The sequence below is a fragment of the Camelina sativa genome, chromosome 2 (genome assembly GCF_030686135.1).
Source record: "Camelina sativa cultivar CO46 ecotype springtype chromosome 2, ASM3068613v1".
Taxonomy (NCBI): Eukaryota; Viridiplantae; Streptophyta; class Magnoliopsida; order Brassicales; family Brassicaceae; genus Camelina; species Camelina sativa.
In genome coordinates this window covers 28,224,621-28,236,965 of record NC_141881.1, presented here as the reverse complement: position 1 = coordinate 28,236,965, position 12,345 = coordinate 28,224,621, and the positions used below count along the sequence as shown (strand labels likewise).

At 33.0% G+C, this 12,345-nt stretch overlaps 1 protein-coding gene across 3 annotated transcripts; it reads right to left on the bottom strand.

Annotated features, from left to right (window-relative positions):
- Window positions 1-3,115: 3,115 nt before the first annotated feature.
- LOC104738212 (P-loop NTPase domain-containing protein LPA1 homolog 1-like) lies at window positions 3,116-7,067 on the bottom strand. 3 transcript variants are annotated; one of them, XM_010458422.3, is made up of 8 exons: window positions 6,708-7,067; window positions 6,398-6,591; window positions 5,534-5,826; window positions 5,249-5,330; window positions 4,701-5,126; window positions 3,887-4,627; window positions 3,682-3,795; window positions 3,116-3,596 (listed from the first exon to the last, which is right to left on the bottom strand). In XM_010458422.3, exons 2-8 carry the CDS (start codon window positions 6,566-6,568, stop codon window positions 3,276-3,278), a joined length of 2,148 nt encoding a protein of 715 aa, XP_010456724.1. In that variant the 5' UTR covers window positions 6,569-6,591; window positions 6,708-7,067; the 3' UTR covers window positions 3,116-3,275. The 3 variants fall into 3 exon arrangements, with proteins under 3 accessions (XP_010456724.1, XP_010456731.1, XP_087347280.1); XM_010458429.3 differs by having other exon boundaries at window positions 6,398-6,586; window positions 6,708-7,001; XM_087491154.1 differs by having other exon boundaries at window positions 5,534-5,821; window positions 6,708-6,903.
- Window positions 7,068-12,345: the final 5,278 nt, after the last annotated feature.

The window sequence follows — 12,345 nt, the reverse complement described above, 5'->3', positions numbered from 1 at the left end:
GAAAAGGCTATAAGTGGGATTCGTTTTACGTAAATGATACTATAATAGTATAGTTCTTAACGATAATTAATGATTCGAACTTGTTTTATGCGAGACTGATTACAATTATACAAGTTGTGTCTATATATTAATAGTATGGAATATTCACTTTCGCCGCGAGCATGCATACACGAGAATTTAGCCTCATCAAACGTCCCAAACGTTCACTTAGATTCCAATTAAGTACTTATCAAAATGATATTTACTAAACTGACTATATCTTTTGGAAATTTTCTTTAAAGAAGACAAACTATTTTTCGAGTTTCGGCGATTCTGTTATTATTACTACTTTTTTTATAATATAAATACAATATATAAATTTATCAAATGACGATGATAGTTTTATATGTGTTAAGTACTTTATTTTTTAATTAAATTTTATACCATGAAATATGAGTTCGAAAAAGAATTACAACGATTTCTTTTCTCGTATAATACAACGATATCTCTTCATGTCGGTGGTATTTAATTTGAAAACTCTAAACAGTATGTCACAAAATGGTATAGTTGTTTTCTATAGGATTCCTTTTCTTTAGAGAAGCAGAAGCAATATATATAGTCTTATAGAAAAACAATTCATTTTTAAAGTTTTCAGTAGCATAAGTGAATGGTGATAAGTTTGTAACTATAGTTTTATGGAGTTTAATCCCACGAAATTTTATAAGTGATTTTCCTTGAAATTCGTGGGCTAATAAAAGGAAGATAAGCAAAATTGTAATGGGTTAAGCTTTTCTTTTTCGATATAGGCTAGAACTCGAATCTCACCATCTATAATTCTCTACATTAGTTTTTTTTTTGTTGCAATTATAGACAGTTTAAATAGCAATTACAAAATATTTCGGAGATTAGTCTAAAATTTGGTCTACTAAAAAAAATTGTAGTGAGATTTTTTTCCACATGATGGAATGCAATAATCCATAAGAAGGTCTCGGTGCGATCCATTACATTATATATTATCATACATGTGAACGACTCCGGTGGATCCTTCGTCTAACTCTCTGTATATGTATGTGACTACTACGTCTTTGCATGGATTCAAAGGTTCCATTTGATAATATTTTTGTTTTTGGGGTTAAAATTTAAAATTGTTAATATACTAGTGTCATAGGAAAAAACTTAAAATATATAGATTCTAACGTATTAAAAACTATAGTCGTGATGATGTAATCAAATATCCCGAACTACATGCTTAGGAAGATTGTAACAGCAGTATAACAGTTGTACTTTCAGTCTTTCACAAATATAAACTTTTTTCCTTAGGAAACGTGCAACAGTGCCATAGTTTGATCTTTAATTTGTAACAAAATAAAACTTTACATGTCCAAATTAAACACCAACCAATATAAATCATTCTTAACTATTCAAAAGAGTGATCTCCCAATAGAAAGAGATACCATTAGGTCAATTCATAATGGCTTCCAGGTTTTTTGACCGAAAACGTTTTTTTCCCCTACAGTTCGCAGTTTTGTGCTTTGGGTTTTCGTGAAAAGTAAATTTTCCATAAATAAATGATATTTCCATACATGCATTATAGTATGATGAGTTTTTTTTTCGAATGAGGATTACTTATAAATAAAATACAAACATATAATTAAACTGGATTAGGAAAATTAAGTAATTTCTGAAGAAAAGAAGAATAAGCAAAACACTAAACTAGGAATCTTATTTTGTCAACTGCAGATACAACATGCTAAATTAGAATGCCAGCAGATTTACAGGCGCACACAAATTGAAATAGTTTTGTATATATGAGAAACTGTGAAGTATACGTACGTGTCTCTAAGATTAAAGTGGTCCAAGTCCAACGATTCCAAGCCAGATTCTCTGGATTCCATTATAGATTATACAACTAAAATTTCATGATGTCATCTTATTAATTATTTTTTTATCATCGAGTTCATCTCAAGTTAAACCTTTTTTCTATAACAAATCAATTACTATTTTTTTTTTCCCAAATAATTTTCAATATATATATATATATATATAAGTTGTGAAAGCATCTTCCACAAATAAAGTATCAAAGTCATAGAACTCTCGCACTAACTAGTAACTACCATTCTATCTACTGAATTTTATTATAACTGTCGACGAAGGAGCTTTAGTTATTTGCAGTGTTCTAAAATGCGCCCTACCCGGATGCCTACGCGGCGGTTATACACTATGCCGTGACCAAGTTTTTCAAATTTTAGCTATGCAGTAATTTAGACGGTTTTAAATTATTCGGACACCTAATAGCGTTTAAGCGGACATTATGCGGTCTAGGCGGACGCCTGTACGGATTTTAGGCGGTATGTTGACTAAAATAATAAAAAAAACTGTAATTAAATATTTAAATAATATTTTTGTTTCAAATAAATATTATAATTAGTCTCTAAAGTCTAAACTTATGAAATTTAATTCGGTTCCAAAGTAAATATGAACTTACATTTTGTCAATTTTACAAGTTTTTGAATAGACTATGTTTTTTTTTGGTTTAAAATGTGAGATTAATATATATTCTAAACTATTTTGATAGATAAGAATTTATTGAATTTAATATTTAATACTATATTTTTGTTTTATGTTTTTCTAAAATTAAAGTGCATAAGTTTTCATCCTATATATATATTAATTTTATATAAATATATATTCATATATCTAAAATATATCACCCGCCTAGATTCCACTTAGGCACCCGCATATACGGCTAGGTGCTAGGCGTTTGTCTACCGCATAGCAAGCGCATAGCGCTTTTTAGAACACTGTTATTTGTGCAAGTCAAAAATCTAAAACTTATAAGTTATAATAGAAGAAAAACGCACTATATAAATTTGTGCAAGTTAAGACTATACAGTCACACACAGTACTTGTCTGGTCACACATAAAAAGACTTAAAACTAAAGACTAAACCAGAAATAACAAACTAAGGAATGTACTAGTAAGCAAAGCAAAGTAAAGGATCTCATGGGGCACCCATGAGAATCGGATCACCCAAACCCGACCCATGTTTTCCAAGGGCCGAGATGCTTAGAGAACGTTTCCTCATCTAAAACTGGTTATTTGTGCAAGTCAAGAATCTAAAACTTATAAGTTATAATAGAAGAAAAACGCACTATATAAATTTGTGCAAGTTAAGACTATACACACAGTCACACACAGTACTTGTCTGGTCACACATAAAAAGACTTAAAACTAAAGACTAAACCAGAAATAACAAACTAAGGAATGTACTAGTAAGCAAAGCAAAGTAAAGGATCTCATGGGGCACCCATGAGAATCGGATCACCCAAACCCGACCCATGTTTTCCAAGGGCCGAGATGCTTAGAGAACGTTTCCTCATCTTTTCTTTACCCGACCAGAGTCTCTCGACCAGCTGCTGGTTCGCAGTCCGCAGGAAAAGGTCTAAGTTTTGTATGTACTTGTCGTCTTTTGTTGCCGGCTTGTGGTTTTTTTCAGACATTACCGCAACCGTATCTCGTGACTCTTCCTCTTCATCTGTCCAGTAGCTTTTGTCTTCCATTGCAAGATCATCGTACTCCTCATCTGATTTTGTCGACTGCTCATCAACTGATCCCACCTGCAGAGAGATTACAGCAAGACTCATTAGATCAACCGAGGGACCTGGTCACCACTCATTAGATCATTACAAAGAGTTTAATTACCTCTTCATGGTCTCGCTTGTTATCGTTATCGTCATCGCTAAAATCAGTATCTGGCTCGGGAGGATCATCCTCGATTTCTTCATCGCTCCCATTCACAGACTGATCCTCCTTAAGCTGAACGACATTAACAGAGAAGAAGATACAGAATCATCAAACAACCTTCCACAAAGGAATGACATAAGAGAAAACAGTTTTAGAGTAGTACCTCTTTAGAAGTTCCTTCAGACATCCTAGGCGAACTGCAGCAAGAAGAGTAATACCGACTGCTAGTTTCAGCTACGTCAGCTCTAGAGTCATCTACACTCCCGGCACGGCTCGTAGCTCCATCACTAGGCCAAGCACTGATCCCAAACAGACCAAACTGAAGATTCACCGGTTCTGCTTTCTGTAAGTATCCATAAACCGGGTGCTCCATTCCATTTTCCTCCATCATCTGATTACAAAAGATTGGCTTCCCGCTCTCATCAACCTTACCACTAACCGGCCAAGTTCTTGCAAAAGTGCCATCAGTGTTGAGAAGAGCCATTAGATGCCTAGAAGATCCTTTTCTTTGAATCAGCTGAAACATTCCTTTGGAACTCAATGAATTGGCTGTACACTGGTTCCTATACTCATCGTCGATCACTGAGACAGTATTAGTTGTAGCATCATAGAGCTGCTCTCCTGCTTCTCTTCTACGCAGGCAACTAAACACTGTTGCGTGGATCGCAGCCACACTCTTGTCGACATTGGTATTGTTTATCTTGGGAACGAGATGCTTGTCAGCTCGTTTACAGAGGTAGTCCTGTATTGTTCTAATGTTACGTATATATTTCACATACTTGTTTTTCTCCGGGTCAAGCGTCATATACTTGGCTCTAACTGCAAATCTTTCCAAGTGTTTCTCCTCGTTTGCGATGTAAACCATGAATGGAACTATCGAAGGATGCTTTTTCATCAGTCCCATCTGCAAGCAAGGAAGAAGTTAGAACTAAACTTTCAAAACAAAATGTGTAGAAGAGAACAAATTGGGGGCTTACCACAAAGTTAAGGCTTAAGTGGACACCTTCAACAACAACAGACTCTTTCCTTTCTTCCCATGCGGTAATGAGCCTATCGAGATTGTCAATAACCATTTCACTTTGAGCCTTAAATCCTTCTACAGCCATTTGTTTGGGACTTAACAACACTGGGGTGGTTGATTTTGATACAGCATCAGTCTGTTGAGTATTATTATTAGCCTTTACACCTTCAGAGGCATTCACTTTTTCGTCCTCAGTGTCGTCCAATTTCTTGGCTCTTCTTTTTTTGGCTTTTGACTCGGCAACTGCCACAGGGTCAAGGTACTCTCCAGCATGGTAAGTTGAAGCCCACAGCAAAGGATTCTGCTTTTCATCAACAAAACTCCTCATCATGTGACGGATTGAGTCGGTTGAGACTACTGTTGTAATTCCAAGTCTACTTCCCTACAAGAAGAAAAGAGATCAAGCATTGTAATGTCAGTTAAAAAAACAAATGAAACAGTACCTAAGCTAATAACTTGAGATCCAGCACTGTAAGGTTATTAAATAAAAGTGATGAGTAATACCAGAAGTGCAGAGAGTGTGGATTTGCCACAGCCACTGGTGCCGCACAGCAGAACAGTCACAGATTCTTTCCTCTCTCTGATTCTGTAGAAAATGAAAAAGATCAAATGAGGTGGTGCGGTTACAAGATAGAACATATGAGGTAGCTAAGAAGGATGAAACTGAACACATATATAGGCATAGGTTTAAGAGTAAGCTCACCATAACTTCTAATTTCAATTCAGTAGAGAAAAAAAGCTGACTACGGTTCTTAACAACAGATATGTTCCTAAAGATAAGATATTTACCTGCAGGCCAGAATCAAGTCTGCCCTTTGGTCATGACCAACATACTTATATTCAGCCAGAGCATCACAGACAACGTTAACGAATATCTCCCTCGAGACAACAACGGTAGTTCGCCTTTTATACATCTCAAAAGGCTTACTTTTACTCTTATCATCATCATCAGTAGCCAAACTGTTAACTGCTGAAGTAGCAACATCATCACTTGTCTTGTCAAAAACAGAGCATTTCCCATGGGAAGGTGAAAGGATTAAAGATCCCTCACTTCTTATTAACTCAAATACCCTTCGACTGATCTGCACACACAACACACACATAAAAAAAAAACAGAACATCAGAATCTTTTTTAACAAAAGAGAACAGCCATGAATCAGGACCACCACAAACATTGAAACTTTTGTCTTTTGTTTTAAACAAAATCATTACCTTTACAAGATTTTTTAAGCAGCTCATGATCAGTAAAAGCCAGGGAAACAAAAATCCAAATTAGAAAAAGTAACACACGGATCAAAAATCATGCTTTAGTGTATCCCTGACAATAATTAATTGAGAATCATTCACATTCAAATTAATAAGACTTGAGAATAGACCATGTCGGTCGGACACAGTAATGCCAAAAAAAAACACGAAATTTCAGACAAAAGTGCTTAGTCCTATTCATCAAATTCAGACACATCACTACTGTTCCAGAAATAAGCCAGTTCGTTAATCCAAAAATAATAAGGGATCCCAAACTACTAAACGACAAAAAAAAAATCTTAATGATGAAGAATCGTAAATCTAGTGAAAGCGATGTGTGAAGAAACAAATCATCATTAAAAAAAAAAAAAAGGTGAGAAATTTGGGGATGGTGAGAGATGAAGGGACCTTGAAGGCGTGACGGGCTTTGCAACCCATGAGCTGAAGAGTACTCTGTAAAACAGGACGCGTATACCTAAACGAATCTTTCCAAGTCCCGCTCTCATCTTCTTCCACCGCCGTCTCCGTATCCGTACCGTCGACCACCACTATATACATCACCTTCGTCGTCTCCGCCATGTTTTGATCTGTACTACTCTATACTTTATATACAAAAAACATTAAAACGAATCTCGAATTAGATATTTATGGTAATATAACATGCAGTGAAGGAGACAAATTTGGGAATGCAGAAAAAAAAAAAGAGAAAAGCGTGTACCTGTTTATGGGAAGGAGTAATTAGAGAAAGCGTGTCAAAAAATTAGGGTTTTTTTATTTTAGAATCAGAAGAGATTAAGAATGTATATATGTATTGTTGTTATAAGAAGAGGAAGAAGAAGAAGAAGAAGAAGATGTGTGTTTTGGTTGTTGTTGTTGTGGCCATTTTGTGTCAGCTTTGTTCCACGCATCGCTTCAGTTAAGCCTACACGAGTCTCCCTCTTTAAAGCCACCTTCCCCTCCCCTTCTCTCTCTCTCTCTCGTTTCCATTACAGACGAAAATTAAAAAAAAATTGTGTATTTTGTATTTTACTTAACCTGTATTTTTCTTTTCCTTCAAAAAGTTACACCTAACTTTGTCTTTTTATTCAATTTATACCCCTTGTGATGTATAATCCAAATCGATATATATTTTCCTTAATAAGATTTAAAATTACACCTAACTAGTAACATCTTGTTAATATAATAAAAATTAAAGTGTAGCTAACTTTAAAATTAATTATAATAAAGGATTTATAATTTTAGTGGTTTTTTTTATAAAGATTTTTTTTTCTTATTTTGTTTCTGTTTGTATCGTTAAGATTTCGGTTAGAAGGAGTTTTTAATTTTATATAACCAAGTGTTTTTTTTTATAATTAAAATATAACCAAGTATTTTGCCGACCCCATTTGATCCGGTCTTTGTCAACATTTTATTAGGATCTATAATTTCTTAGGAGAAAAAGTACTACTATAATGTCTTAATTTTCTTTTAAAAAATAATAATAGTTGTTACTATTGAATTTAAGTTTATGATATCAGTTCGTGTAAAAGAAAAAAACTCAATTCAAAATTTATGTGTTCACATAAAAAATTGAATAATAATCTGTTTGAGAAATTTATCTTTACTTTAATTTGTTGGAAATGAAAGGAGTCGTACGACGAATACGAACTTGCTGAACAACATTTTTTTTGGCTAAATATTAAATTGCATGCATTAAATATGGTAGGTTTCGTGAGATATTTTTACTCTAGTCTAAAAATCCAAGTTTTTCCTTAAAAGATGAAAACACATTGACACAATTTGACATTAACATGACCCACAAAATATGTGATTAAATTTAGGAACTGGTAATAAGATGACCCACAAATACACTTTTTAGTTTAAAACTAGTAATCTGAAGTTGTTTTGTCTTTTATCATTTTTGTTTCAATTTCTTTTATCATCGTTAAAATGAAAAATTTGTAACTTTTACAAACAATATATATATATATATATAATTATTTATATTTTCTAAACATTAAAAAAATATATAACGAATTTAACTGAATTATTCAACCACAAGATTCATATTCGTCATTTAATCTTAACTGTCTTGACTTTTTTTTAGTCTTCCTGGGACAATAATGATTTTCCGACTCAAATGACGAAATTCACCCTTATCTATAACGTAAATTACGTGAACAGCGAGTTGTACCAGGTCCTAGATCTAAGGGTGTTTTAGGGAAGTCAAACAAAAAGTTTCATGGGCCTTCTTGATCGCATTTGAAAGGCCATCCTGTGGACCCATTAGACGAGACTCAAGACGGGGATAAAATTGTAACTATCGTGGCAGAACAAGGACAGAGCTGACTGTGTCATAAGGAAAGAAAAAGACAGAAAAGGACAAGAATGGGTCAGAGTACAACAAACATTACATCCATGAACGTGTTTACTAGTAATGGACCCTGTCAATTATTTGTATATTCTTTCTTTTGCTTTGTAACCGGAGTTTCATTTGCTTGTTCTTTTTTTTTCCCAACTTATTGCCCAACATATGTAGTATATGTATATTGTCTATAAAAAGAAAGAAAACTATAAAAGTCATGGATGTATGCTTCATCGAGTAACTTAGAAAGAACGTTTGGCCACTGATCCCATTCAAATAGTTTCATTGAAAAGTTCGGCCACTCACTAGTGATCAAAATCATGTCCCCGCAATATATCCATCTCAAACAATGTACATACATATCGTTATTGTATATGGACCATTATATATTTATATTGTCCAAATCAAAGTTTCTTGTTCAAAATGGAGGGGTGATAATGATTTGTGTTTCGTCGTCATTCCTCATGCTAGCTAATACGTCCATTCTTCTTCACTCAAGTTTCCCTTTAGCACTTCAAGATTCGTCGGTTCAACAGTATGATCGATGACGATTTAGGTTAATTAAAAATGTCTGGTGTCGCACTGGTAGGTTCAAATTTTAATATTTTCGTAAAGAGAGATCTATAATTGTAAAAGTTCTTTTGAACATTTTAACTTATATCAATTGGTCACGCTTATGGCCGATATATGACTGCGCTTTATGGAGACCCCACCACTAACGCTAAGTTACAAAGGTCGCTAAACATTCACAAAAGGGAGTCTTTTTTTTTTTTTTTTTTTGCACGTTGGAACATAAAAAAATGTTATATTCATTTTAAAACTCGCACATAAGTTCTTTTTGCTGTTGTTGTATTTTGTCGGAAAACACTTTAAAAAGCATTAGGTAGAATTTCAATTACTTTGAATACATACATGTGAAAGAAAATTTTTTTTGTTAGCATGCATATAAGCAGGTCAATTTATAACACAGCTGAAATTCTTTTCTACGATCTTTTCATGGTTTGGTTGCAAATGGCGAACTAGATTCTTCTATATTGTTACGCCCATCATAAATTTTAGTATTCAAATTGACCACTTTTGCCTGTACAATATAAGATATTTTTAATGCCAAATTGTTAGTAGTATAGAGATGACCATTTCACAACCTGTTAACCTCTGGTTCCATTCATTTAGCTGCTTATAAAAGTTTGGTACGACATATATATCGGAAATGTTTCCAACTAATTTTTTTTTTCTTGAATTGTATGTAATACACATGGATTGAGAATAGAGTACTTAGTTGGGTCTTTTTGTATAATATGTCTAGAATGCTAATATCCACAATTCCTTTTTACCAAAAAAGAAAAAGAAAAAGAAATCCACAATTCCACATATCTTTTCCACTACTTTTTAGTTTTTAGAACGTTGCATGAGAATAGTTTTTTCCATTAACATCCGGCGCAAAGTTTTTTTTTAAAAAATCTTAACAAAAAAGTTTATAGTAGTGATATTTTCTAAACTTGCAAAGTGATAAAATATGTATATGTGTCGACTTCAACATTTGTTTCATATAATATAGCTAGATACGCAAACACAAATAAGAGTTACTAAATATCTATTAGATATATTGATGAGATCACAAAGACTGCTAATTAGCAGACTTTATCTTCATTTCCATTTGACTTGATCTTCATCGTTTCATTTTCTCTGTTGAATTCTTCCCCTTTTCAAAGAAATATTAATGTTTTTTTTCCCTGATATATATAATAAAGTTATATGTTTGAACAGCCTAGTGCCAAAGAGGCTATCACATCTTGTTATAATAACCAAAGCATTAGCTACCAATTTCTTTATTTTTTGTCGTATTTAAATATGCAAACGAAGATACAAATTTTATCAAGTCAATTAATATAAATACTATGTTACGTGTCTTTGATACAAATTCTGTTACTTATACTAAAACACACACATATATCATGTATCATTCTCAAGTCAAAAATGAAAAAGACATTTTAGTTTAGACTAATATTTTAATTTTGTATATTTTTAGTGTGTTCTTTTTTTTTTTCTAAACAGTGGATGTACCTTTATCTAGAAGTGAAACTAATTTTTTTTGGAAGTTTACTTACCCTAAAACTAGCAGTTTTTTTTTTCTTCTTATGAGTTAAGATTCTCTTATGAGATCTATAACCTAACTTTGTCTAAATAAAATTAACCGACTCAGATATTTTGTGGAAAAGATGAATAAAATTTATATTTTCAGAAATATATATATAGACATTCATAAGCAGCCAAATGAGAGTACAATCAATTAACTATTTATAACTTTTGGTCACTATCTCGAAATATCGATCTAGGCAACTTTATGAGAGTAGAGGAAGAAAGATTATTCGACTTTGTAATATTTATATGTGAGTGGGTATTTTTTAGTTAACCAACCAACCAGCCTATATAACCATATGTCCATATTGTATTACACATTGATCGGAGGCTTGACCCTGAAATCATGTTGACCAAATCTGTCTGATATGACGGCGATGGCTTCGGCTGTCAGAATTAGTCATTCCCAGTGATCGTGAGGAGTTATATATATGTTCAAATGCATCTCTTTCAAAGTTAATAAAAAAACGATAGATATGGTAGCATTCTCTTCTTGAACAAGGGGAATATGAAAATAAATAAATAGATAAGCTGCAGCCATATGTAACTTCTATTGTATATATCCAAAGTGTGGTGTTTGGTGTGAATATTATTAATCAATACTAAATATTTGCCTCGGAACAACAGGGAAAAGACCAAGTTACTGAAATCTTCCATTACGAAACAAAAGTGATTAACAAGGGATTAAAAGGTTCTTTAAAGAATAATAATATAAGTAAGTTCTTGAGCAATGTGTAAGTCTGTTATCAACTTATCAATATAAACTTTCTGCGGATTTATTTATATATAGTAAAGAGGAAGAAGATTTGGCAATGCTATTTAATTAACGATAAGTAAGTGGAAAGTATATATTTTTAAAAAAGTAAAAAGCCAATAATAATGGATTTTGTTTGTCAGTATTAGCAACGGAATTTAAAGGTCGAAGAAGGATTAATTGGCCTTAATTGAGGTCAAGAGACGGATAACATAATTCATATTACCACCTTAATTGAGAAAGTCGTAAGACTTTACAGACATGCACTTCTTGTGTATATCGTGTGTGTGGTATTCGTGTCATTTGATCCATATCCATCAAGATGAAAGCTTAGTCTAATAATCAATAGTTGAAAAACTAGTTTAATTATATTTTGAACAATCATTTAACATTCTAAAGTAGTAAAATTGGTAGTTTCCTTTTGACCATTTTTTTTTGTTCTTCTATCTTTGTACAATTGAACTGTCCATTTATTGAAAAAAAAAAGAAGATGCTAAAATCATAACATGAATCAATTACAAGAAGAAATTAGACACCTACAAAAGATAGACGTCATCGCATCAATTCCATGAATACAAAGCCATTCCACAAGCTATGCAACAGCATTGACGGCCACAACAAGTTCCTTGATCTTGCGAATATCAAACCCAAAACCACTCCAAGGAACACCAATGGCAACATCCTCTGAACATTGAAATGCGTCAGAGCAAACGCAACTCATGAACACACAAGAATAGCATACCAAACTGGCAACTGAAACTTGATATATGAGCCAAGAATGGGATCATCAATGAACCAGAAAGCAACTACCCACGGAATCATAATCTGAAAAAGTTAATGGTAACTAAGGCCACAACAAATAATCACAGGTGAAATTGAAAGCTTTGGAACTCACTACCGTATGTTTTGCATCTTCTTTATGAACCAAGGCATCTATAATACTAATAAAAGCCCGAAAGCGGTGTCGCTGGACTCAATGTTTCGTGGGCTTTCTTTATTTTTTCTTTGACCGCTTTTGCGGTAAAGTTTTATTTTGATTGAGATAAAGTTTCCAAATTAATTCCTATATATACTTTTTTTTGTTCTTCACATTGTTACAGAAAAAAAAAAACTATGTAA

Bases quoted from the DNA above. Each gene is read 5' to 3' on its own strand.
- LOC104738212 (XM_010458422.3), bottom strand. From the start codon at position 6,568: ATGGCGGAGACGACGAAGGTGATGTATATAGTGGTGGTCGACGGTACG. The intron at 5,827-6,397 runs GTCCCTTCATCT...TTGTGTGTGCAG, and splicing joins AAGCCCGTCACGCCTTCAAG to ATCAGTCGAAGGGTATTTGA. The intron at 4,628-4,700 runs GTAAGCCCCCAA...CCTTGCTTGCAG, and splicing joins ACTTAAGCCTTAACTTTGTG to ATGGGACTGATGAAAAAGCA.